The sequence below is a fragment of the Hyla sarda genome, chromosome 3 (assembly GCF_029499605.1).
Source record: "Hyla sarda isolate aHylSar1 chromosome 3, aHylSar1.hap1, whole genome shotgun sequence".
Taxonomy (NCBI): domain Eukaryota; kingdom Metazoa; phylum Chordata; class Amphibia; order Anura; family Hylidae; genus Hyla; species Hyla sarda.
In genome coordinates, this window is record NC_079191.1 from 402,654,743 (window position 1) to 402,680,351 (window position 25,609).

At 44.0% G+C, this 25,609-nt stretch overlaps 1 protein-coding gene and 1 pseudogene across 5 annotated transcripts in view; one reads left to right on the forward strand and one right to left on the reverse strand.

The window, feature by feature from the left end:
- PRKCE (protein kinase C epsilon) overlaps positions 1–18,742 on the forward strand; it is a 478,701-nt gene extending 459,959 nt beyond the window's left edge. For 4 of the 5 annotated variants that reach the window (XM_056568104.1, XM_056568105.1, XM_056568106.1 and 1 more), the window contains one exon: positions 6,610–7,235. In XM_056568104.1, coding sequence (XP_056424079.1) covers positions 6,610–6,759 — 150 coding nt within the window. In that variant the 3' untranslated portion in view covers positions 6,760–7,235. Of the gene's footprint in view, positions 1–6,609; positions 7,236–13,967 lie in introns of those variants that run through there. The other variant, XR_008891642.1, reaches the window with a different exon arrangement.
- Positions 18,743–24,933: 6,191 nt separating this feature from the next.
- Positions 24,934–25,024, reverse strand: LOC130363225 (U2 spliceosomal RNA; annotated as a pseudogene).
- Between the last annotated feature and the right edge of the window lie 585 nt (positions 25,025–25,609).

The window sequence follows — 25,609 nt, forward strand, 5'->3', positions numbered from 1 at the left end:
AAAAATCCATAAAATCACATTGTCTGATTTTTAAAGAATTTATTTTCAAATTATGGTGGGAAATAAGTATTTGGTCAATAAGAAAAGTTCATCTCAATACTTTGTTATATACCCCTTTGTTGGCAATGACAGAGGTCAAACGTTTTCTGTCTTCACAAGGTTTTCACACACTGTTGCTGGTATTATGGCCCATTCCTCCATGCAGATCTCCTCTAGATCAGTGATGTTTTGGGGCTGTCGCTGGGTAACACAGACTTTCAACTCCCTCCAAAGGTTTTCTATGGGGTTATGATCTGGACACTGGCAAGGCCACTCCAGGACCTTGAAATGCTTCTTACGAAGCCACTCCTTCGTTGTCCGGGCGTTTAGGATCATTGTCATGCTGAAAGACCCAGCCAGGCTTCATCTTTAATGCCCTTGCTGATGGAAGGAGGTTTTCACTCAAAATCTCATTCTTTCCTTTACACGGATCAGTCGTCCTGGTTCCTTTGCTCAAAAACAGCCACAAAGCATGATGTTTCCACCCCTATGCTTAACAGTAGGTATGGTGTTCCTTGGATGCAACTCAGCATTCTTTCGCCTCCAAACACGACAAGATGAGTTTTTCCCAAAAAGTTCTACTTTGGTTTCATCTGACCATATGATATTCTCCCAATCCTCTTCAGGATCATCCAAATGCTTTCTAGCAAACTTCAGATGGACCCGGACATGTACTGGCTTAAGCAGGGGGACATGTCTGGCGGCGTAGTGTGTTACTGATGGTAGCCTTTGTTACGTTGGTCCCAGCTCTCTGCAGGTCATTTACTAGGTCCCCCCGTGTGTTTCTTGGATTTTTGCTCACCGTTCTTGTGATCCTTTTGACACCATGGGGTGAGATCTTGCTTGGAGCCCCAGATCGGGGGAGATTCAGTGGTCTTTAAAAGATGAGGCCTGTAATTTTCATCATAGGTATACCTCAACTATGAGAGAAATGATGAGAAAAAAAATCCATAAAAATCACGTTGTCTGATTTTTAAAGAACTTATTTGCAAATTATGGTGGAAAATAAGTATTTGGTCACCTCCAAACAAGCAAGATTTCTGTCTCTCACAGACCTGTAACTTCTTCTTAAGGAGTCTTCTCTGTCATTCACTCGTTATCTGTATTAATGAACTTGTTATCAGTATAAAAGACATTGTGGGCTGAGAGAAGAATGCAGGGGGCAGGGAGAGGGCATGGCAGTGCTGCTGCAGCAAGGATAATCAGCCTATCACTGTTGGGGCTATAGGAGACTGGAAAAGCTGGGTGGCACACATACTGCATGCCACCTAGCTTTCCTAGTTGCCTGAAGCCCCAGCAGTAATAGACTGCTCTTCCTCGCTGTAGAAGTGCAGGGAAGATGATGCTGTACAATACCCAGTGACAGTCCCTCAAGGTGAAGATGGGTCAGATCAGGGAAGATGCAGCAAGAAGGTTTCAGCTATGGATTTCTACGTAATTCGAGAAACTGAACAGAACCACATATTATATTATAGATAATTATTCCATCAGTTCTTTTGTTGAAAAGCGAAAATTGAGAGACAGTGACTTCTTTTTTTTTTATTTTTTCCTTTGTTTCGCCCCCCCCCTTTTTATTTTTTATTTTTATTGAATTTTCAATCAATAACAAAAGAAAAAGAAAGCAACATATCATCTCCAAGATGCCCAATCTAGCACTGTAATGTAGAAACAGAAAAATACAACAAATTCCATCCATCCTTGCAATCTCTTCCATTCATTCTTTACCCTCAAACCATCAAAACCGGTTCCCCCTGACATCCTCTATCAAGGCCTCACTGAACTTATTAAAGGGGTACTCCGCTGCTCAGCTTTTGGAACAAACTGTCATGAGGGGGCGGGGCTATGACATCACAAGCTCCTGACGCCGGTTCCAGCGCTCAGAACAGTTTGTTCCAAACGCTGAGCAACGGAGTACCCCTAAGGGATTATCCAGGAAAAAAAACCTTTAATATATCAACTGGTTCCAGAAAGTTAAACAGATTTGTAAATTATTTCTATTAAAAAATTGTAATCCTTTCAGTACTTATGAGCTGCTGAAATTGGGTTGTTCTTTTCTGTCTAAGTGCTCTCTGATTACACCTGTCTCGTGAACTGTCCAGAGTAGAAGCAAATCCCTATAGCAAACCTCTTCTACTCTGTGCAGTTCCTGAGACAAGCAGAGATGTCAGCAGAGAGCACTGTTACCAGACAGAAAAGAACAAGTCAACTTCAGCAGCTGATAATTATTGGAAGGATTAAGATTTTTTAATAGAAGTAATTTACAAATCTGTTTAACTTTCTGGAGCCAGTTGATATATATATATATATATATATATATATAAAAAAAATAATAATTCCTCTCCCACAAGGTTTAGGTAGGAAGACCGGCCACTCCGCTAGTTTAAAGGGGTATTCCAGGAAAATCAACTGGCTCCAGAAAGTTAAACAGATTTATTAATTACTTCTATTAAAAAATCTTAATCCTTTCAATAATTATTAGCTGCTGAAGTTGTTGTTTTCTTTCTGACAATAGTGCTCTCTGCTGACATCTCTGCTTGTCTCTGGAACTGCACAGAGTAGAAGAGGTTTGCTATGGGGATTTGCTTCTAAACTGGGCGGTTCCCAAGACACGTGTCATCAGAGAGCACTTAGACAGAAAAGAACAACTCAACTTCAGCAGCTCATAAGTACTGAAAGGAGATTAAGATTTTTTAATAGAAGTAATTTACAAATCTGTTAAACTTTCTGGAGCCAGTTGATGTGTAAAAAAAAATAAAAATTTTCCTGGATAACCCCTTTAATATAACTAAAGACCCTGAGCATTCCATACTGCTGTATAATTATCTGACCACATGGGGCACTGTTGAGCTATTCAGGGACGTTAGTGTTGGTCTCTAGGTAACGTGTACCTTCTTTAGGAGCTACATATGTGCAATACACAAGTTCTGCCTCATATACAAAGTGGGCTTTTATAGATTTTCCTGTTTTCTACGTGGATGCGGGGGAGTGGGCTTTTATAGATTTTCCTGTTTTCTTCGAGGGGCCCACGTGGATGCAGGGGTCGTACAGCATGTGATCACTGATCCCAGCTTTATGCATTTGGCATCTGGTGGAAGCACCCCGCCACTAAAGTTGGTGGCGACCTGATGACTGGGTATACAGTATATTATTTAAAGAAAAAAAGAAGAAGAAAAAACAACCGCGATATACTAAAACTCCATTGTGGAAGCTAATACAATTTTTTTCCATAAACATGTTGTTTTTGTGTCTGTGGAGGGGAAAAGTACCTGAGGGAAATGTGAGGAAGTATAGCATCTGTACAAGAAAACACAATAATATATTGTGCAGACTTTCAGCTGGAACATTGAAGATCCTGCACTATTCTGGGACCAGCACAAGATATCGATCTACGACAGTGGTCTCCAAACGGTGGCCCTTGGCCGTTGGCTGTCCGGGCATGCTGGGAGTTGTAGTTTTGCTGCATCTGGAGGGCCACCGTTTGAAGACCCCTGATCTACCATATATATATATTAGGGATCGACCGATTATCGGTTTGGCCGATATTCACGAATTTGGACGTTATCGGTATTGGCAATTACCTTGCCGATAATCCGATAATGCCCCCCCCCCCCCCCCCACCGCACTAATCCACCACCACACCACACCGCCCCAAGACCGCCGCCGCCCCCATTGCCTCCCCCATCCCCGGTTTTATAATTACCTGTTCCCGGGGTCCACGCTACTTCTAGCTTCTGTGGCGTCCTGTGTTACGCTGTGCGCTGCGCAATGACGAGTGACGTCCTCAACACGACGTCACCGTCAGTGCGCACAGTGACAGCTCAGGACACCGCCGGAGCCAGAAGTAGCGTGGACCCCGGAAACAGGTAATTATAAAACCGGGGATGGGGGAGGCAATGGGGCAGCGGCGGTGGTTGGACTAAGTACCGGCAGGGGGGAAAGAAGCGGGCGGTGGCGGTCTCCGGCAAGAGGATAGGCAGGGGTGGGCAGCCGTGGTGGTGGTTGGACTCAGGAGGACCCCAGGACAGGCAGGGGATGAGAAGCGGGGCAGCGGTCTCTGGCCAGAGGATAGGCGGGGGTGGTTGGACTCAGGACCCCAGGACAGGCGGGGAGAGAAGCGGGTGGCGGCGGTGGCGGTCTCTGGCCCTGCAAAAGCCGCTGCAGTTCATTGATTTAAAGCGCCCGCTTTAAATCAATGATCTGCAGCTGCTTCTTCGGGGGGGGGAATAGCCGATAACTTATACTGGAATATAAGTTATTTGCATGAAAGGCCACAGATTATCGGTATCGGCCCTAAAAAATCGATATCAGTCGATCCCTAATATATATATATATATATATATATATATATATATATATATCTTCACGTATAAGTGTGTGGTCCGGCTTCTACAGTTATCTGTGATGTAATAGTGTGAACTTACGTTACATTTGCCCATTTTACCGTGCCAGCTTTTCCTACCCATTTACTTTAAAAGTGTACTCCGGTGGAAACTCAACTGGTGCCAAAAAGTTAAACAGATTTGTACATTACTTCAATTAAAAAATCTTAATCCTTGCCCTTTGGCATCTGGCTCCCCTGCCTTGTTATTCCTCTCACTGCTCCCGCTGTTTACTTTATTCCTCTACATTGAACGCATTGTGCGCTTGCTGCACTGCCTCCTTAGGCTTACCATGTTGTTGTGTTTTTGTCCCTTTAGGCCTCCCCTGGCCTCTGGACCCTTACTTATTCATCAGTTACTTTTTGCACTTATTGTATTTGTACTCTTTTTGACTTGTTCTTAATAAAAACTTCTTTTGAAATGAAAAAAAAAATATATTAATCCTTCCAGTACTTATTAGCTACTGAATACTACAGAGGAAATTCTTTTTGGAACACAGAGCTCTCTGCTGACATCACGAGTACAGTGCTCTCTGCTGACATCTCTGTCCATTTTAGGAACTGTCCAGAGCAGCATATGTTTGCTATGGGGATTTTCTCCTACAGTTCTTAAAATGGACAGAGATGTCAGCAGAGAGCACTGTGCTCGTGATGTCAGCAGAGAGCTCTGTGTTCCAAAAAGAAAAGAATTTCCTCTGTAGTATTCAGCAGCTTATAAGTACTTGAAAGATTAAGATTTTTTAATAGAAGTAATTTACAAATCTGTTTAACTTTCTGGCACCAGTTGATTAAAAAAAAAAGTTTTCCACCGGAGTACCCCTTTTAAGGATAAGAAAGTCAGCAGCAGAAAATCTGCAGCCAAATATGTACATGTGAATGGGATTATAAGAAAGGATTATAAATTGCCGAACAAAAACTCTCCCCCATTTAAAAATAAATAAAAATAAAATGGTTGCAATGTCAACATATTTAAATGTTGCTTTTCCATAGACTTTAAAGAGAACTTGTCATCAGATTTGACCATATAGAACACCTGACAATGCATTATGTATATATAAGGTAAAATCGTCTTCCTTACCATCCCCGAGAGATGTTCCTGCCGGTGATGTGAAAAAAACTGTGTCTTGCGGCCAAATGTGACCACATGAGGATATGCAGTTTGAAAGGTGTCCCCGACAGTCAATTAGTAGTCCCTTAGACGGGAGCCATCTTCTTCTAGTCTCATCTTCTCCGGCTTTAATCACACCCTCCTCAGTGTGAATGACAGTGGTGACGCGTGCTATCAATCACGCTGAGGAGAGTGTAATGACAGAATGACAGCATAGGGCAGTGTCTTCCAAACAGTGTGTCTCCAGTGGCATAGGAGATAACAACTAGATAATCGGTGAGGTTCCAACTGCTGAGACCCCCACCGATAAAAAAAAAACAGAGGTCAATTGTTCCCGAGTGAATAGAGTGGCTTCGCATTTGCTTGGCCACAGCTCTATTCACTTTTTATGGGTTTTTTGCTTGACAATGTTCACATGTCCCATTGAGTAAGAATAAAGGGGCGGTTGAGCATGTGCGCTGCTGCTCCATTCACTTGGGGGTCAGTTGACCTCTTTTCTCATGATCGGTGGCGGTTCCAGCAATCGGACCCCCACCAACCAGCTAGTTATGCCTCTATCTATAGATCAGTGATAACCAGGGGTCAAGTCCTGGGAGAAAAAGTGCAGGGACTCACCCATGATTTCCACTCAAGGGCCAGTCCTGCAGAACTACTGCTAATGGGAACGGTCATCCTGCTGTGGAAAAAGTTCAGGAACTCAGTTCCCATGCATTCCTGTAGCATGTGAGCCCTGGTAACAACCTATGTTATATTATACACTATTACAAAATCAAAGCAAAATGATTTTATTCTGCTGAATAATCCTTTTAACCAGCACGGAAATTTCAGTCTTATTATAGTTCTAGTGAGAAAGGGAACGGTCCAGCGCTTGAGGTGCGGTCAAAATCGATGAGACTTTATTGAAGCATTTTTAAAGTACAGACGAACAGGATACTTAAACCGACGCATTTCGGATCAACTCAGATCCTTACACATGGTTATAGTCATACGTCATCTTTGTTATTGCCTTTTCATAATAATAATGACCAATTTTTATTTATTAATTTATTTATTCATTTATTTCTTTGCTTTTTTTTTTATCCAGAAAACCAAACGTGATGTAAACAACTTCGACCAGGATTTCACGCGAGAAGAACCTGTTCTGACACTGGTGGACGAAGCCATAGTGAAACAAATCAATCAGGGCGAATTCGAAGGATTCTCCTATTTCGGAGGGGAGGAACCCCTGGCCTGAAGTGACGGCGCACGGCGGAATGACACCCCTCATGCAGTAGTCCTATGGAGACATAAAACGTGAACTGAGATTCAGTGGATCCTTACAAACTTGTTTTATTATGAGCCTGCTACTTGTGTAAAGATACTATTTATTGTTGCTATTGATTTTTTATTTTTTTTTGGTTTTTAACTGAAGGCACTCCTATTTTCTGTTATATGTAACATTGCAATTTGTACCTGTAGCTGTAACATTCTGCCTGGTTGGCAACCGCAAAATACTAGACAATCTTAGAAAAACATTTTATTTATTTATTTTTTAGTTTTTTTTTTTTATATTTTATTTCATTTTTAAATTACAGAAAGTGTACAATAGGAAAGCAATGCAGGGTGAGTTTTGAGTATTTTATTATTATTATTATTTTTAACCCTTTCCTGCTTAGTCACTGTTCCCTTCAACCACTGAGACAGATGGATGCAACTTGCCATCTGGGGGGGGGGGGAAATAAACAAAAATTTGGAATGAGATCTGTAAATATATGGAATGGGGGGGGGGGAGGAACCACTTTCTTATGGAAATGTCTTCTTATAGAGCTTCACTCGTCTTCCTTCCAGAACATTCAAATGTCTTGTACAAACACTTGACAAGGGATTGTGTGAGATTAGGGGCGAAAACCAAAAAAACAACATGGCTGCCGTTCTCGTTCCATAGACTGTTTATGATATTGCAGTTCAAGTGAATGGTGTGAAAGCTGTAATACCACAAATTGAACTATAGCAGAAGGTGGCGCTGTGTCTGGAGGAAAGCAGTCATGTTCTTTTTTACTTGCACAACCATTTTTAAGTGTGTTTTGGGTCATCTGAAGGGAGAAGGGTGTCCCGATGGAAGAGCAACCCCCACAATGGGGGGGCTGGAAGAAGAGTAGACGTAGGGGGGGTGGAAGAGGACGCATATAAAGGTGTAAATATCAGCGCCATGTGTCGAAAATGGCGCTTGTATAGTAGTTACCAATTTTTTAAGGGCTACATTATTAGGTTTAGTGACAATTTCTAAATCTTCCTTCTTCCATCTTCCCCTAGATCAGTGGTCTCCAAACGGTGGGCCTCAAGTGGCTGCAAAACTACAACTCTCAGTATTGCCCGGACAGCCGTTGGCTGTCCGGGCAATGCTGAGAGTTGTAGTTTTGCAGAAGCTGGAGGTCCACCATTTGAAGACCACTACCCTAGATCATTCATGGTCTGAATTTATTCCCAAAAAACTGACGCTTCTCAAATCCGATAGAATTGTTATAGAATAATTTCGTCGAAAGGAATGTATTGCCACGCTGAATTCAGTGGCCACTCGGTTGTCTCTCATCCATGGTAAAACCAATACGTCCAAGCATGTCCAATGGTGGACAAATCCTACCGATACCTTTTACTCCTACAAGTTCTACACGACAATCCCTTTAGTGTTCATACATGGGAAGGAGAAAATGAATACCTTATTAGGTGAAGAGTTTCCATTGGCATGTCCCCATGACAACACTTACCATCTTGTACTGCTTACTGGTTGTTCAATGCTTCATAGGGACATTGGATAGAAATCTGCATAAATATCCTTGTCATTACTGAAAGTATTTAATCCTGTTATGGATGTGCACATTGTTTGAGGATGGATATGGATTCAAAGAAGGTTCCTCTGACAGCTCTGATCGATAGCGGAACAGGGGGCAAGATGTGTTGCCATGAGGAAACTGTAGCTAGAATCTCAACACAGAAATAAGGTGTTCATTTCTTTCTTTAATGGCATTTAGGCCAGCACCATAGTACGGAAACATGTTTTGGAGATATTTTCCCAAACAATGTTCCCAACCGTAGGTTACTTAAGACATTAATGTAGGAAGAGGAGCCCTTGTTTAGCTTTCTTCTTGTCACGATGCCGGCTGGCAGGTGGTGGATCCTCTGTGCCAGAGAGGGATAGCGAGGACCGTGCTAGTGGACCGGTTCTAAGACACTACAGGTTTTCACCAGAGCCCGCCGCAAAGCGGGATGGTCTTGCTGCGGCGGTAGTGACCAGGTCGTATCCACTAGCAACGGCTCACCTCTCTGGCTGCTGAAGATAGGCGAGGTACAAGGGAGTAGGCAGAAGCAAAGTCGGACGTAGCAGAAGGTCGGGGGCAGGCGGCAAGGTTCGTAGTCAGGGGAGATAGCAAAGTTCTGGTACACAGGGTATAAACACACAAAAACGCTTTCACTAGGCTCTAGGGCAACAAGATCCGGCAAGGAAGTGCAAGGGAGGAGACTAGATATAGCCAGGAAACAGATGGGAACCAATTAAGCTAATTGGGCCAGGCACCAATCATTGGTGCACTGGCCCTTTAAGTCTCAGGGAGCTGGCGCGCGCGCGCCCTAGAGAGCGGAGCCGCGCGCGCCAGCACATGACCGCAGGAGACGGGAACGGGTAAGTGACCTGGGATGCGATTCGCGAGCGGGCGCGTCCCGCTGTGCGAATCGCATCCCCAACGGCCATGACAGGGCAGCGCTCCCGGTCAGCGCTGACCGGGGAGCTGCAGGGAGAAAGGCGCCGTGAGCGCTCCGGGGAGGAGCGGGGACCCGGAGCGCTAGGCGTAACAGTACCCCCCCCCTTAGGTCTCCCCTTCTCTTTATCGGGTAACTGCCTCCCCTGGGATGAGGACACCGGGAAAGGAAGGAGGGATTCCTCAACGGCAGGCAGAACCGCAGGAGTAGGAATGGGGAGAGAGGGCAGAGGGCGAGACCTGGCACGGGGCAGTGTGACACCAGGACGAGGGCCATGAGGGGACACAGAAGCTTGCCTGGGAGGGGGGGAGGGGCATTTCCTGTGGCAGGCAGAGTCCTTAATGACCTTAGGGGGACCGGATACAGGAGGAACCACAGAGTTACGGCAAGGGTTACTGGGAACCGGTTTTAGACAGTTCTTGGCACAAGAGGACCCCCAACTCTTGATCTCCCCAGTGGACCAATCCAGGGTTGGGGAATGAAGTTGAAGCCAGGGAAGTCCAAGGAGAATTTCCGAGGTGCAATTGGGGAGGACCAAAAGTTCAATCCTCTCGTGATGAGATCCGATGCTCATAAGAAGGGGCTCCGTGCGGAAACGTATGGTACAGTCCAACCTGGCTCCGTTGACCGCGGAGATGCGGAGTGGCTTGACAAGACGGGTCACCGGAATATGGAATTTATTCACAAAGGACTCCCGAATAAAATTCCCAGAAGCTCCAGAGTCCAGACAGGCCACGGCTGAGAGGGGAGAGCTGGCTGAAGTGGAAATCCGAACAGGTACCGTGAGACGTGGAGAAGCCGACTTGGCATCAAGAGACGCCACACCCACGAGAGCTGAGTGTGAGCGTGCGTTTCCCAGACGTGGAGGACGGATTGGGCAATCCACCAGAAAATGTTCAGTACTGGCACAGTACAAACAAAGATTCTCTTCCTTACGGCGATTCCTCTCTTCCAGGGTCAGGCGAGACCGATCCACTTGCATGGCTTCCTCGGCGGGAGGCCTAGGCGCAGATTGCAGTGGAGACTGTGGGAGAGGTGTCCAGAGATCTAAGTCTTTTTCCTGGCGGAGCTCTTGATGCCTCTCAGAAAAACGCATGTCAATGCGAGTGGCTAGATGAATGAGTTCATGCAGGTTAGCAGGAGTCTCTCGTGCGGCCAGAACATCTTTAATGTTGCTGGATAGGCCTTTTTTAAAGGTCGCGCAGAGAGCCTCATTATTCCAGGAAAGTTCAGAAGCAAGAGTACGGAATTGTATGGCGTACTCGCCAACGGAGGAATTACCCTGGACCAGGTTCAGCAGGGCAGTCTCAGCAGAAGAGGCTCGGGCAGGTTCCTCAAAGACACTTCGAATTTCCGAGAAGAAGGAGTGTACAGAGGCAGTGACGGGGTCATCACGGTCCCAGAGCGGTGTGGCCCATGACAGGGCTTTTCCAGACAGAAGGCTGACTACGAAAGCCACCTTAGACCTTTCAGTAGGAAACTGATCCGACATCATCTCCAGATGCAGGGAACATTGGGAAAGAAAGCCACGGCAAAACTTAGAGTCCCCATTAAATTTGTCCGGCAAAGACAGGCGGAGGCTAGGAGTGGCCACTCGCTGCGGAAGAGGTGCAGGAGCTGGCGGAGGAGATGGTTGCTGCTGCTGTAGCTGAGACTGAATCTGCTGTAGCTGCGACTGGAGTTGCTGAGTCATGGTGGTCAAGTACGACAGCTGGTGATCTTGTTGGGCAATCTGTCGGGCTTGCTGGGCGACCAGTGTGGGGAGGTCGGCGACAACAGGCAGAGGAACTTCAGCGGGATCCATGGCCGGATCTACTGTCACGATGCCGGCTGGCAGGTGGTGGATCCTCTGTGCCAGAGAGGGATAGCGAGGACCGTGCTAGTGGACCGGTTCTAAGACACTACAGGTTTTCACCAGAGCCCGCCGCAAAGCGGGATGGTCTTGCTGCGGCGGTAGTGACCAGGTCGTATCCACTAGCAACGGCTCACCTCTCTGGCTGCTGAAGATAGGCGAGGTACAAGGGAGTAGGCAGAAGCAAAGTCGGACGTAGCAGAAGGTCGGGGGCAGGCGGCAAGGTTCGTAGTCAGGGGAGATAGCAAAGTTCTGGTACACAGGGTATAAACACACAAAAACGCTTTCACTAGGCTCTAGGGCAACAAGATCCGGCAAGGAAGTGCAAGGGAGGAGACTAGATATAGCCAGGAAACAGATGGGAACCAATTAAGCTAATTGGGCCAGGCACCAATCATTGGTGCACTGGCCCTTTAAGTCTCAGGGAGCTGGCGCGCGCGCGCCCTAGAGAGCGGAGCCGCGCGCGCCAGCACATGACCGCAGGAGACGGGAACGGGTAAGTGACCTGGGATGCGATTCGCGAGCGGGCGCGTCCCGCTGTGCGAATCGCATCCCCAACGGCCATGACAGGGCAGCGCTCCCGGTCAGCGCTGACCGGGGAGCTGCAGGGAGAAAGGCGCCGTGAGCGCTCCGGGGAGGAGCGGGGACCCGGAGCGCTAGGCGTAACACTTCTCTTCTGGCTTGCTCAGAGTTTCCCAACCAGTGTGCCTCCAGCTGTTGCAAAATTACAACTCCCAGTATCCCCGGACAGCCAACGGCTGTCTGGGGATGCTTGGTGTTGTAGTTTTGCAACAGCTGGAGGCACACTGGTTGGGAAATACTGTTCTAGAATATAGACTATGTAACAACCCCCCCTCATCCAATGGCACTATTTGTTTTCTCTTGGGTTCTCGAAGAGGAACTTTTTTTCATTGAAGAGTCCCAGTTGGTGCATGGAGACTTATTCACAGGCAGTGGTCCTTGGAAGCACGTAGGCAACAGAGCTCTACACTAGTTTTTTTTCCAAAAGGGATAGGACACCTGTACAGATCTGCAGGCAACTTGGGCAGAGTCTTGCACCTTGTCAGTACAGAACGGGTCTCGTCCTTTTTGGAGGAAACTTTAGTTTTGGGGCTAATATGAGATACAGTGAAACCTCTCCACCTTGGTCCGCCCCATAGAAGTCCATTTTTTTATGCAATTTTAGATGGTATTCTTAAAGAGGTTTCACTGTACAAATCTCATGGATCCTGGTTGGTGTTAAAGGGGTTGTCCAGCAAAAGAAACAACCCAACCTGTGTATGCTGTCAAAAAGCATAATAAAGCAAATGACTAATACAATGTTGTTAACCATACTGAACAGATCTTCCATTATCAGCTAAGCTGTCTGGTAACACACTCTGAAAGCTGAGCCACTGTCCCTCCTTCGCCCTCCCCTCCTGTCTGCTCAGGATAAGACCATTGATGTGAAGAAGGGAGCTTATATTACTGCTCATTAGATTTTAAGACAGCAGCAAGCCTGTTCAGATGGAAACTACTGTGACTGAGAAAGGCTTCCTGCTGCCTTGAAATCTAATGAGCTCACCCTCTTCACATCACTGGTCTTGTCCTGAGCAGATAGAAGGTGAAGGGGGAGGAGGGATAGGAGCTCTGCTATGCAGAATGTGACGTGATGTCACAGCTAGAAGCCAGACAACTCCGCTCATATGGAAAGATCTGCACACTATGGCTAATAAAATTACTTAAGCTGCTTTATTATACACCACATTTTTTGACACCATACACAGCTTGTTTCTTTCGCTGGACAACCCTTTCTATTTTGGAATTAAAAAATTTCATTTGTTGGTGGTGGGGCTGCTAAAAATAAACAGTACGCTCCTAACCTGATCCCCCTACAGCCCCCGGCCAAGCAACATCTAGTCGCCCACGTATACAGCGCATATTTGATGCCGCAGAATTTAATGTAAGCTAAATGAGTGAACACAACATCAAATCTGCAGCAACAAATATGCGCAGGATACTGTACGTGTGAATAGACCCTTAAAGAACAATCCAGGAACTTCCACAAAATACAACACAGCACTACAATATGCCTGAGTGAGCACAAAGGTATATAGGGATTTTAGAACTTGTATGAGTTCCCCTTTAACTGTAAAGCAGTAGGGACCCTCCCTTATCTGAGACAACCCTTATCAGTGTTATGAAATGAGTCCTATTAGCCATATAGGTTTTGTGTCCCAACCAACCAACCCCCTAATCTTGAAACCTCTCTCCCGCACCCACGTTGCCCTTGCACACTACAAGCACTACTGTCCTGTTACTTTTATTCTTTGATTTGTCTACAACACAATGTGATGTGCAGAATGAAATCTGATGTATCTGATGTAGATCATTGGTCTCCAAACTGTGGACCTCCAGCTGTTGCAAAGCAACAACTCCCAAGCAGGTCACGGAAGACATTAATGTAAGCAGAGGAACCCTTGTTTAGCTTTTCTCTCTTCTGGCTTGCTCAGAATTTCTCAACCAGTTGCCTCCAGCTGTTGCAAAACTACAATTCCCAGCATGCCCGGACAGCCGATGGCTGTCCGGGCATGCTGGGAATTCTAGTTTTGCAACATCCGGAGGTCCACAGTTCGTAGACCCCCGGTATAGATGATCAAACTTTGATAACTGACATTCACGAGAACTTGTACACAACTTACGTTAACCAAGGCAAAAATTGTACCGCCATAGTTGAGTTACCTTGTTGTAGATGTGGTGACAGTGTTACTTAACGTTTTCATTTGCAGAGTACCCTGTGTATTTCGTGTAATACCCGTATTGCTATTTTTCTGATGTATTTTACTGGACTGATTTTTTTTATTTTTTTTTTAAAGCAGAGATGGGGGATTCATTTTAAGCGACAGATAACGTGAATCCTCTGCTGCTTCTCGGAAGAAAAACGTAAAAAAAAAAAAAACATGAAAAATACTTGTGAGTGACAAAGTGGCACTAAGGAAGCTTTATTTGCCTTTTGTACAGGTGAGATTTTGTAAATAGTGTATTGCGGCAAAAAGCCTGTGGAGTCTTATTCATTATAAAAAGGTATCAACTGCTGCATGTACCGGAGAAAAAACAAAAAATTATAAAATGCTAGTTCATAAAGAATTTATTATAATAAGGTCAATGTGCAATACTCTGTATGTGTATTGGTTCAAGTTTCTGTGAGAGATTATTATTTTTTTTATAATAATTATTAATATTATTATTATTATTATTGGTTTTCGTTTCGAGAGATGTAAACAGATATTACGCTCTACTAGATCTTATTGTATAGTATTTCGGAACTTTGTGACTGAAGAAATAGGAAAGAATATGGGCTTGAAGCAACAGTGCTAGCACACATGGCATCAGTTTCGTTTCTTTGTTTTTTTAGGCCTTTTTTTAATCGCATTCATCTTAAACCTCCCCCTTTGTGGGCTATTTAGACAACTTCTTAGGTTCTTGTAGATTTGAATGTTCTAGACCAGAAATTCTCATCTTCTTTATCACTCCTTGATAAATACAGAGCTTATTTCTTCAAAAAAAAAAAAAAAAAAAAAACAGCACCACCCCTGTCCTCAGGTTGTGTGTGGAATTGCAACTTGGTTACATTCACCTCAATGGAACTGAGCTACAATGCCATAGACAACCTGAGGACAGGGGTGGTGCTGTTTTTTGTTTTTTTTAAGAAAGTAGCTCTGTGTTTCTATCCCTGGATAACCAGGACTCGAGTCCTGCAGTAACACATGGGAATGGAGTTCCTGCACTTTTTCCACAGCAGAAACACTGTTCCCATTAGCAGGAGTCCTGTAGGACCAGCCCTTGAGTGGAAATCTCGGGTTTGTTCCCACACTTGTTTCCCAGGACTGGAACCCTGTGGATAACCCCTTTAACATTAGTTGCAGCTTTAGTTGGCGATGGCCAGGAATCCCACAGCAAAAACATAGAAAAAACGTGTAGTGGAAATCAATATCTTCAGTTTTACCACAACCTGTCAAATTCATACTCTGTAGGCTGGGGATATAGACGCATCAGTTATCTGTTTGGAAGTCATGTTGGCAGATAGAATACTATTGTTGCTGATAGCCTTAGGACCCATTCACGCCATGTATTTTCCAAGCAGAATTCCACTCTGAAATTCCTCTTGCATAAAATCCGATGCAGCAGCCTCCCATTGTTTACAGTTGGTTTCTGCTGCACCATTCACACATCTCAAATTCCAGATCCCAGACTCCAATGAAAGAAAGAAAGAACATGTAAATGTTTTCATCAGAATCTGCTTGGAAATTCATTGCTATCTATGGAGACTGCACATTTCCAAGCGGTCCAAGTGCGGCTTGTTCTACAGAGCTTTCTGCCTACAGAGTATTCACTTAAAGATTGTCCGGGCAAAAACTAAATTTTCTCCCTGCTATACTCACCTTCTTCAGTCTCCTGCGCAGACGCCCCCAGTCCTCTATTGGTCTCCACTTCTTCCCGGGTGTGTGCTTCCTGTGTACTCTAAAGAGGGACACCACTGCAGCTTCTGATTGCCTGAGTGGGAAAGTCCTGTGAGGTCGGGAGAGAGCAGCACCCAGAATGGAATCTTTACACAACTGACACCGCCGTGTCCCACCCATTCTGGGTCTGTTTGGCTTTTTTTTGCTTTTGGCTGAACGGAAGCAGAATCGGTCGGAGCACAGCTGACACCACAGGGTCCCGACAGATCCCATTGATTTGAATGTGACATTGTTTCGATGGACTGGCTCATGGAGCTATATTTACCAGAGCACAATGGCAATGTGAACGAGCCCTAAAATAATTGCGTGAGGTATTCCAATTCTACTTTGGGCTGCTGTCACAATAACATTTAGGATCATGATGCTCTAAGACAGGGAGTTGCAGTCTTTCATCTAATGTAGGAAAAAGGTAGAACAATAACAAAAACTTGTACAGTTATTCCCTATTTGATCATGGGGGCTCTGACTGCTGGGACCCATCCCCCCACAATCTTGATAATAGGGACCAAAGTCTCCCTTCAGAATGGAGCGGCAAGAAGCACATGAGCGTCGCCACTCAGTACATTCTCTAGTACACTGATCAGCCATATTTGTTTCCATAGAGCATTATGGGTGGTCTCAGAAGTTGGACCCCCCGCGATCAGATAGGTATTGCCTATCCTGTGAGTTGGGACATCCCCTTTGAAGCTAATCTGCAATCAAATGAATAAAACCAAGTTGCAATACCTAATACAACCAATGGACAAGAGAGAGATACTTTTTCTTTTAATCTCATACAACCTTTTTAATATACAGGACTTAAGTCATTTAGAAGATGCTACTACTGAAAAGACTTTTCTCTGTACCTCGCCGTGTATAGTCGCCCTAACATTTTCTCCTTAGTCTCCACCTGTGCTATCGCCATAACTGTGCTGCAGTATCCTGAGCCTACATGTAATATCTGCCAAGGAAACAGGACACTGTCTAGTCGAAAGCGCAAAGTACTAGTTCATGCATTCATTGGGAAGCTTTTTTATTGCACATATATGGTACAATTGTACAGGTTTACTGGGTAAGGCTAGGATGTTGCTAGCACTGCTGCTGCTTGGAGAGGACCTAAGGTTCTCTGCATTATTTTCTTGTCGCCCTCCATGAGGTAGGTCACTTGGGTCACTGCCTGTAATAGGGTGATAGTACTCGGGCACTACTAGTTTAAGCACTAGAGATAAGCACTAGCTTTAGCACTAGACCATTTCACCTTGTCTGCATGTCCATAGAACCTCGAACATGGCAAATCGATTTGCCCAAGGCATCCTATTGGCCAACCAAATTCCCTCCTCATGGCCACCTACCCATCATGTGTTTTGTCTTCAGTGCAATCCCATGAAGCCTTGTGCTCCATTGGGATTTCAATGGTTTTTAAAGAGTGAATGGGGTAAAGGAAAACTTTTACCCTTTTCTATTTTTTGTCATCCCCATTGCTTTTCATCATAAAGAGTAGAAACTAGTGGCCACAGCTAGGTTGTGTATATATGGACTAACTGGGGACTAGCCAAGGGCAATTATTCGATAATCGGGCTAGTGTGCTACTGGGTTGAGGCATGTTACAATGGAAAATGCCCACATGGACCACATGGGTAAATAATATACAGTTCCATTTCTTATTATTTTTATTGTTTTATAAACTCAGGTGTAATTATATATTGTTATAATGGTTTTAAATCTTGAATATATGACTAAGTCTATGAATTTGTTGAGTTGGTGGATGGGTTAGGGTTGAGCTATAATTCATCGATGAATATTTAATTTATAAAACCATGAAGAAGACTTGTTTCTTTGGATTAAGGCTAATCAAAAAAACATCTATTAAATTGTATCATCTCAGTAAGAGGGAGAAAAGGGGTTATAGATGGACTCCCCCCTCTATCAGCTTAGAGCTATATGGCTGTCTGCTCTGTAGGCCTGTTGACATTCACCGAAACCAATGGATGTCCTTTGGGCATTTCAATGGATGCCATCTAATGCTGCAGGGGGATTAATGGCAGTTTTCCCCAGTAGCCTATCAATAGCCTATCTTAATAGGGGTTGTTGAAACTGGACACCCCCTTTTTTTTAAATAAAAATAGAGATATCAATGTGTCACTACTGGCTCTGTATTCTTTGTAGGGCGTTCAGTGCAGGGCTTCCAGGCCACCAGCTAATAATGATGCCAAGTGCCCCTTCCATAGTAGAGCTCCATATACTGGCATGGTGCACTAGTATTGTATATATTACAGGCCTTTATACCACAGCGGTTAACACTCCTGGAATTGAGATCAAATATTATGTCATTCCAAATGCCACAGAAATGTATTCCCTACAGATAGCATATGCTCATTGGATGTGCTGGTCTTATAGGAGCACTCTGACTCGCATATATAATTTATTGCTATAGGCTTCGTGTATTCTACAGGACTAGCCTAACATTTTGTATAGGTGGATGCTACATTAAATCCATACAAGTTATGTCATCCTCCTATCAGGTTTACATAAGCGGTTTTACTATTAGATTTTGCCAAATTTTTTGTTTTAAATGAGGCCATTATGAATATATAAATGATACATACAATTCCTTTAATTCGGCATTCATACAACCTGCCATTTTATCAAAAGTTCCAGATTAGAAGGAAGATAATATTTATTTTCAGTCTAGAATTTACAGAAAGATCGTTGCAAATAGGGGCAAAGGCCAGGTCCTGCCAATTTGACCTGTAGACTGCACTATAATGGCCCATGCGTAAAGCTGTAGTAAAGATGTATATTGTACTGATCTGTGCCCTTAGTCAGTCATCCATGTGTCATTGGATGGCATGTTATAGAGCTATCTCTACCCCCAAAAGTTAAGGGTGATTGTTGGCTCATGTAGGCACCAAATGGCAGAAGACGATCGTTCCATTGGGATTGTAGGGAAGCGGAATCTGTATTCCGCCATACAGGCTTATGTTGAAGCTAATGACTAATATCTTACGAGGTCTAGAAAAGATATTAATTCGGTGGAGTTCATATCTGGACACTCACTATTAGGCTGGGTTCACATTACGTTTTTCCCCATACGGGAGCGCATACGGCGGGGGAGCTAAAAACTTGCACTGCTGTATGCGGTCCCGTATGTAATTCATTTCAATGAGCCGACCGGAGTGAACCAGTAGGCTCATTTTTCCCCATATGCGGTTTTCTACCGGACCTAAAACCGTGGTTGACTACGGTTTTAGATCCGGTAGAAAACCGCATACGGGAAAAATTAGCCGACCGGTTCACTCCGGTCGGCTCATTGAAATGAATTACATACGGGACCGCATACAGCAGGATACGGGAGCGCAAGTTTTTAGCTCCCCCGCCGTATGTGCTCCCGTATGGGGAAAACCATGATGTGAATCCAGCCTTACTCAAAGAAGGTGAACACTTTGTCCGTCCACCATGACAGAACCGTTATGGAGCATGTGTCCCCCTTTGAACACCACTTCTATGTGATGATCCTGTGTTGCAGTCTGTGTTATAGACCACAAATACATTCATATTATTTTCAGGCCTCAGAGCTTAAATCTTGCAGCAGTCTTTGCTGGCTTAAAGGCTGCATTCTCCTTGGAAAATACTTTTTTTTTTTTTTTTTTTTGCTGCCTGAAATGGCAAAATAAAGGAATTTTGCAAATAAGAATGTCCTACAGCTCCTGTGCAGACGATGTGTCTCCATGGTAACAGACAACAAACAGATTCTGTGTAGTCAGAATGCTGCAGTCCTAGTCCCTTCTTTCTGTCCTCCACTTGCGGTTAACTTATCAAATGGGTGTTAGCGTAAAGTAGAGGACAAATGGAAGGGGGTATGAGACTTCAGGACTGCACTACACAGAGTATGATTGTTGTCTGTTACCATGGAGACGTATAGTGGGCATTGCAGCTGTAGAAACAAAACAAGGAGAAATTTTGAGTTAAAGGACATCTGAAGTGCAAAATATCTTATCCCCTATCCTTCGGGGCGGCCGACACGCCCGCTCCATGTACCCCATAGAGATACATGGAGGGGGCGTGTCTGCCGTGGCTTTCAGCTGGGGACGAAACTTCACTTCCTGCAGACTGCCGCGGCCCTGTTCAGGAGATCCTGGGGGCCCCAGCGCTCGGACCCCCCCGCAATCTATAACTTATCCCCTATCCTTTGGATAGGGGAGAAGTTATTTTGCGCTGGAGTACTCCTTTAAGACCTGTTGCAAGGTTTCTTTGTTATTTAATTTTTATCGGGTCAATAAGAAATAATCTGGTTGTGAGGGTAGACACAGTCTTTAAATGGGTACTCCGCCCCTAGACATCTTATCCCCTATCCAAAGGATAGGGCATAAGATTTCTGACACAGGGGTCCCGCCGCTGGGAACTCCCGCGATCTCTCCTGCAGCACCCCCTGTCACCTGGTGCACGGAGCGAAGTTCGCTCCGTGCACCAGATGACAGGGGGTGCTGCAGGAGAGATCGCGGGGGTTCCCAGCAGCGGGACCCCGGCGATCAGACATCTTATGCCCTATCCTTTGAATAGGGGATAAGATGTCTAGGGGTGGAGTACCCATTTAATGCTTAGCATTGAGCAAATTGTCATCTCTACAGTACACCAGGACATGTACCATATTCTGATGAAGGAAGAACGGTCTCTCCTACTGTATGAAAGGAGCCCAGCCAAGATGTTGGAGGCGTGTCTGTCAACAAGCTTGTTGACCATTTCCAATAACAATCAGCAAAATTTTAACACAGGCTACAACTCGAGACAGTACAAGATGAGTATTATGTCGTTACGGTACCTACGTACTCAACATAAGCATAGACATGAAACATCTCCGTAGACTACCATTTAGTCTTCCACGTTGCGGACTACGAGCCAGTTCTAGTAACACCCTACGTGCCGAAACTATCAGAATTGCCAGACCTATAAATGCCAGATTAAAGGAATTGTTTATACCCACAAAGTGCAAAAAAGTGTATGTGTGGGTATGTGCGTTTACTATGGCTTTGATGGACGTGCTGTTACACTTTACCTAATCCAAATTTCCTTTATTTTACCTGCCATGTATAGTTATATTTTAAGCAAACTGCCAAAAAAAAAAGGAAAAGAAAACAACAACAAAAAAAAGGAGCTGAACCCTTTACAATTGTTACTAGAGATTTATAATGGAATCCGGTGTCATGAGAAAAATCCAGGACCTTTCCAAACAAAGCTGAAAATTACCTCTAATAAACTATGTGCAAATAGTTCTGGCTATATATATAAATATATAAATATAAAAGGTATTCCGTTTTTGTATTGTGATGCTTTATTTGTACAGGACACTTTTTTTTTTTTTTTCTTATCGATGTGTTTTAAATCTATTGCCATTCATTTGTGTTACTTCATTGTAAACATTATTACTGTGCCAAATGTACTGTACTCAAGAGGATGTGAATGTGTATTTGTTTCAGAACCCAATAAATACAACAATATTAAATGGATAATGATGTGTCTGTTTAAAGTTGTCTCTTTCTATGAAGAATATTTAGTAGCTGAGGTTCTAGAACAGTGGTCTCCAACCTGCGGACCTCCAGCTGTTGCAAAACTACAACTCCCAGCATGCCCGGACAGCCAACCGCAGTTACATAGTTAAAGGGGTACTTCGCTGGAAAAATAAAAAGTGTTTAAAATCAACTGGTGCCAGAAAGGTAAACAGGTTTGTAAATGACTTCTATTTAAAAATCTTAATCCTTCCTCCAAGCTGCTGTATGCTCCATAGGAAGTCTTTTTCTTTTTGAATTTCTTTTCTGTCTGACCACTGTGCTCTCTGCTGACACCTCTGTCCATGTCAGGAACTGTCCAGAGCAGGATAGGTTTGCTATGGGGATTTGCTCCTACTCTGGACAGTTCCTGACATGGACAGAGGTGTCAGCAGAGAGCACTGTGATCAGACAGAAAGGAAATTCAAAAAGAAAAGAACTTCCTGTGGAGCATACAGCAGCTGTTAAGTACTGGAAGGATTAAGATTTTGAAAAATCTGTTTCACTTTCTGGCATCAGTTGATTTAAGAAAAATATTTTCCTGTGGAGTACCCTTTTAAAAAGGTTGAAAAAAAGACGGTCCATCAAGTTCAACCTATAACCCTACTGTGTTGATCAAGAGAAAGGCACAAAAAAAAAAAAAAAGACTGATACCAATTGCCATGAGAGGCAAAATTCATCCAAAGCTCTTCAGGACAGTTTCATTACACATATCAGCCCTTCAGAAATCTCTTCTAGTGTCACATGAACCATATGGCACCCACTTAATTGCCAGCTGCTAAACTAAATTTTAAAAAATCTGATCTGGTATCCCTGCTGGTGTTAACCCATGACATGACAATCCATTGATCCATCCTGACTACTTATGTATACTTTTTTAAACCCTGTGTTAATATATTGCTGGTATTGTGCCTTACCCAATAGTCCGTTTGGGGTTTGGTTGTCCTATCAAGTAAATATAGATCTGGCTCTTTGGTTCTCTGATGAACCCGGTTGTATTGAGGAAACACGTCGGAACTGGTAAATTGTAAATGTACATCTGAAGGCTAGATTGTCATAACAATTGTTGCGGTGTCTTTGATGACAACATTACCTGGTCAATGATTATGTGCACGAGAACATCACTGTCGTTGAGGCCACCCTGTTAAGGAGGTGGGTCCCTCAAAAAGTAGGAACAGCAGGTGGAGTGTCATTAGTTTTAGAGGGCACAACATTCTCAAACCTCTATATGGTACTTTGTGCTAGACATATAGCTGGCATCTAGCATTTAGAGACTGGCCCGACACTCCTTGATCTGTATTCCATGGGTATTTGGGTTGCGACAGTTTTGAGGTGTTTTGCGTTTAAATATTTGTTGATATATATTTTAATCTGACAAATTATTGTTTTAAGGGTTCCTAGATCTGAATTAGAATTGAGGGATTATGTGAAAGTCAGAATTAGACCTGTAACATCTGATACCGAAGACAAGGTTGTTACCGTGATAATCAAACAAAGCAACCAGTTTTGGACCATAATGACTACATTACTAAAATGACAGGTTCCATTAGTCAGACTACCAGCACATGACAAGAGAATACTTATGCAGCGTGGCTTCAGTAGGAACTATTTTACATTGATCATTCTGCTAACTTCACATATCTGGTTATAAATGCCCCCTGGTCAGATGCGGGGCAAATTTTTCAATGGCAAAAGGACATGACATTACATGATTTGTGGCATACAGAAGGAATTCATCATTTTTGTTTGTTTTTCTGGCTTGTCACACTTTTACTCACCTTAATTGCCTACTTCCCCAAACACTATACAGTAGTTGCCTTTCAAACATGAGTTATGTAACCTGTAGGCATGTGTGTTTGTTACAGTGGATCATTGTTTCCACCTAAAGTGTGGATTAATGCATCGGCTACAATGCCAATATGGTGATAACAAAGGGTATTAACAGTGGCAGGGTTATGTGAGAATGTCAGGATTCTGGGTGCTTTTATCTGCCTAGTGTATTATAGTAGTTGAAATGTATTATAATACATGAATAAGCAGATGGATAAGAAAGGAAACACGCATCTCAATAGTAAAGTCCTACTCCCAGAGGAGCTTTCACCCAAGCCAAGAATTGTGCCTCATAGGGGGAGATTTATCAAAACCTGTTCAAAGGAAAAGTTGCCCTGTTGGCCATATCAACCAATTAGTTATTTGTTTCTTTCATTTTGAAGAGTCCTTGTTAAAAATGAAAGAAGCGAGCTGATTGGTTGCTATAGGCAACTTTTCCTCTGGACAGGTTTTGATAAATCTCCCCCATAATTACCTAATAAAGCTAAGCCTAGGTTCACATAGATGTTGTCTTCCATCATATTCAGGGTCTGTTTGAAATGGGTCGGAACACAACAGCCACTGCTGGGTCCCGACAGAATCCCATTTACTTGAACAGGGTCGGTTGGGGATCCAGTAGATTAGAAGAGTTTAATGGAGAAAAAAATAATAGTGCATGCCCTATTTAAACTCCTGTCGTTCTGACAGAATTTCCAACAGAACTCTGAATAGCGGAGCCAACAGCAATGTGAATGAGGCCTAAGAATCCAAGAATAAAGAAACCACTTGGCACAGCTGAGAAATGCACGGTCCCGGACGAAACAAAAGCTCCAGGTATAATAGCTAACAAAGTCCTGTTATTTCTGGGGTGCTCAATTCAGAAAGACCAGTCAATAATCCATACACTATAAGAAGGCATGAACGGCACTCACCGGTACCTGAAACGGGAATCAAAGCTTTTTTAGATCAGTGCAAATTAAACAGACATAACTGGAGAGTTCAGGACGCCAAGGCGTCCTGAACTCTCCTGTTATGTCTGTTGAATTTGGTTTTATCTAATAAAGCTTCAGTTCCCGTTTCAAATATCGGTGAGTGCCATTCATACCTTCTTATTCTGTATAAATCTATGAATGTTTTTGTACTTTTGGAGTATGAGGGACTAATATGTCTCCTGGTGAAGACTGCAGAGCTCACATAGGAGCATTATATATATTTTATATAATTTTTTTATCCAAGAGCCGAGGAACATCTTACACAAAAAAAACGTGCATAAAGGATGCGGTCTATCACAAGCCCTTCTCTGATAGGAGAGAGGCCCCCCCAACAAACCTTACCCTTCACCTCCGGACCAAAAGGTACCTGCGAGGTTCCAGGTTCAATGTCCCTTTTCGCCGAAGCTACTAAGGGACCACAAATGCTCCCGGCATCCCCCTTGGCGTTAGCCAAGGTATCTGCCCGCAGAGCCGATTACGGTCGGTACCCTGCCAAAGCAGGAGTACCCGGGGTGTTTGCAGGGAGTTGCGGAACCTAATGGCCACACACACCTCCCCTAGACCGCCAGGAGCGAAACCCAGAAGGGCTACCGCATTCTGACAAATCCTGTGGACACACAACACGCAAAAAGTGACACAGTGAGACAAAAAAGAAATAAATAAGTGAATGTGCGCAGATATACTACCCGGACATCCGGCCGGATCTATAAAAATGTCTCTGATTCTAAGCAAAAGACCGTGAATCAAGAGGTGAGTGCCACAAAGGTGAAGAGATCATGGTGCCCGTGCTTCAACTCAGTGAGCCAATACTCCCAGTGAGTTTCGGCACCTCGGGGTCACCACTCCCCGAGGCACTAAAGTACCTCTGCTCTTGACCCTCTCAGCCTTTTTGTGAGACCCGGAGGAAACAGGTCACATCGGGGCAGCCGTCGAGCTGATTCCTCAGAACCAGCTCCGGAACGCCCTGGTACACCTGCTCCCTACCATGCAGCAACCATCCCCACCAGCTCCACATTGGCGTCGCCTGCCACCAGCATGAAACTGATAAGAACAGATACTACACTTGATCTTAACCAAAAGGCCGAGAAGCGATACCGGCTCCGGTCTCCGACGCGATCCTCTTCCTGGTTGCTGGTGGTCGGCGAGTCATATTGTGCTCAGCCAATCACCGGCCGCAGTGAAGACCGTTTTGTTTTGCATGTTAACACTATAGTAAGGTCTAAGACAGTTTCATTAGGGATTTCCTATTCGTATAACCCATCATTGCATGAAAATTAAGAAAAACCGTTTAGTTCTATTGTTTCCAATTTGTGTTTGATTCGGATTAAACAGTAGAAATAAGCTCCCGACTTTGTATCATAACTAAGGAATTCAATGGGATTCCATTGCGGAATTCCACAAAATATAGGACTGGTCTTATATGTTTGCAGAATAAGGAAAGCAGAATTTCTGCTGTGGAAATTCCGCTGTCTTATTAGAACTTCAGAATCCCATTGAAATCAATGAACAGTAAATTTCGGTGGAATTTCCGCTGGGTGAACATAGCCTGTGAAATGTTTAGATCTGAAGTGGTCTCATCTTAAAAGTATCTTAACCTGTCAGTTCTGTTTTTTTTTTTTGATTCAGTAAATATTTGAATACCTCATAACATAAGAATTCTGGACTATCTGCTGTTAGA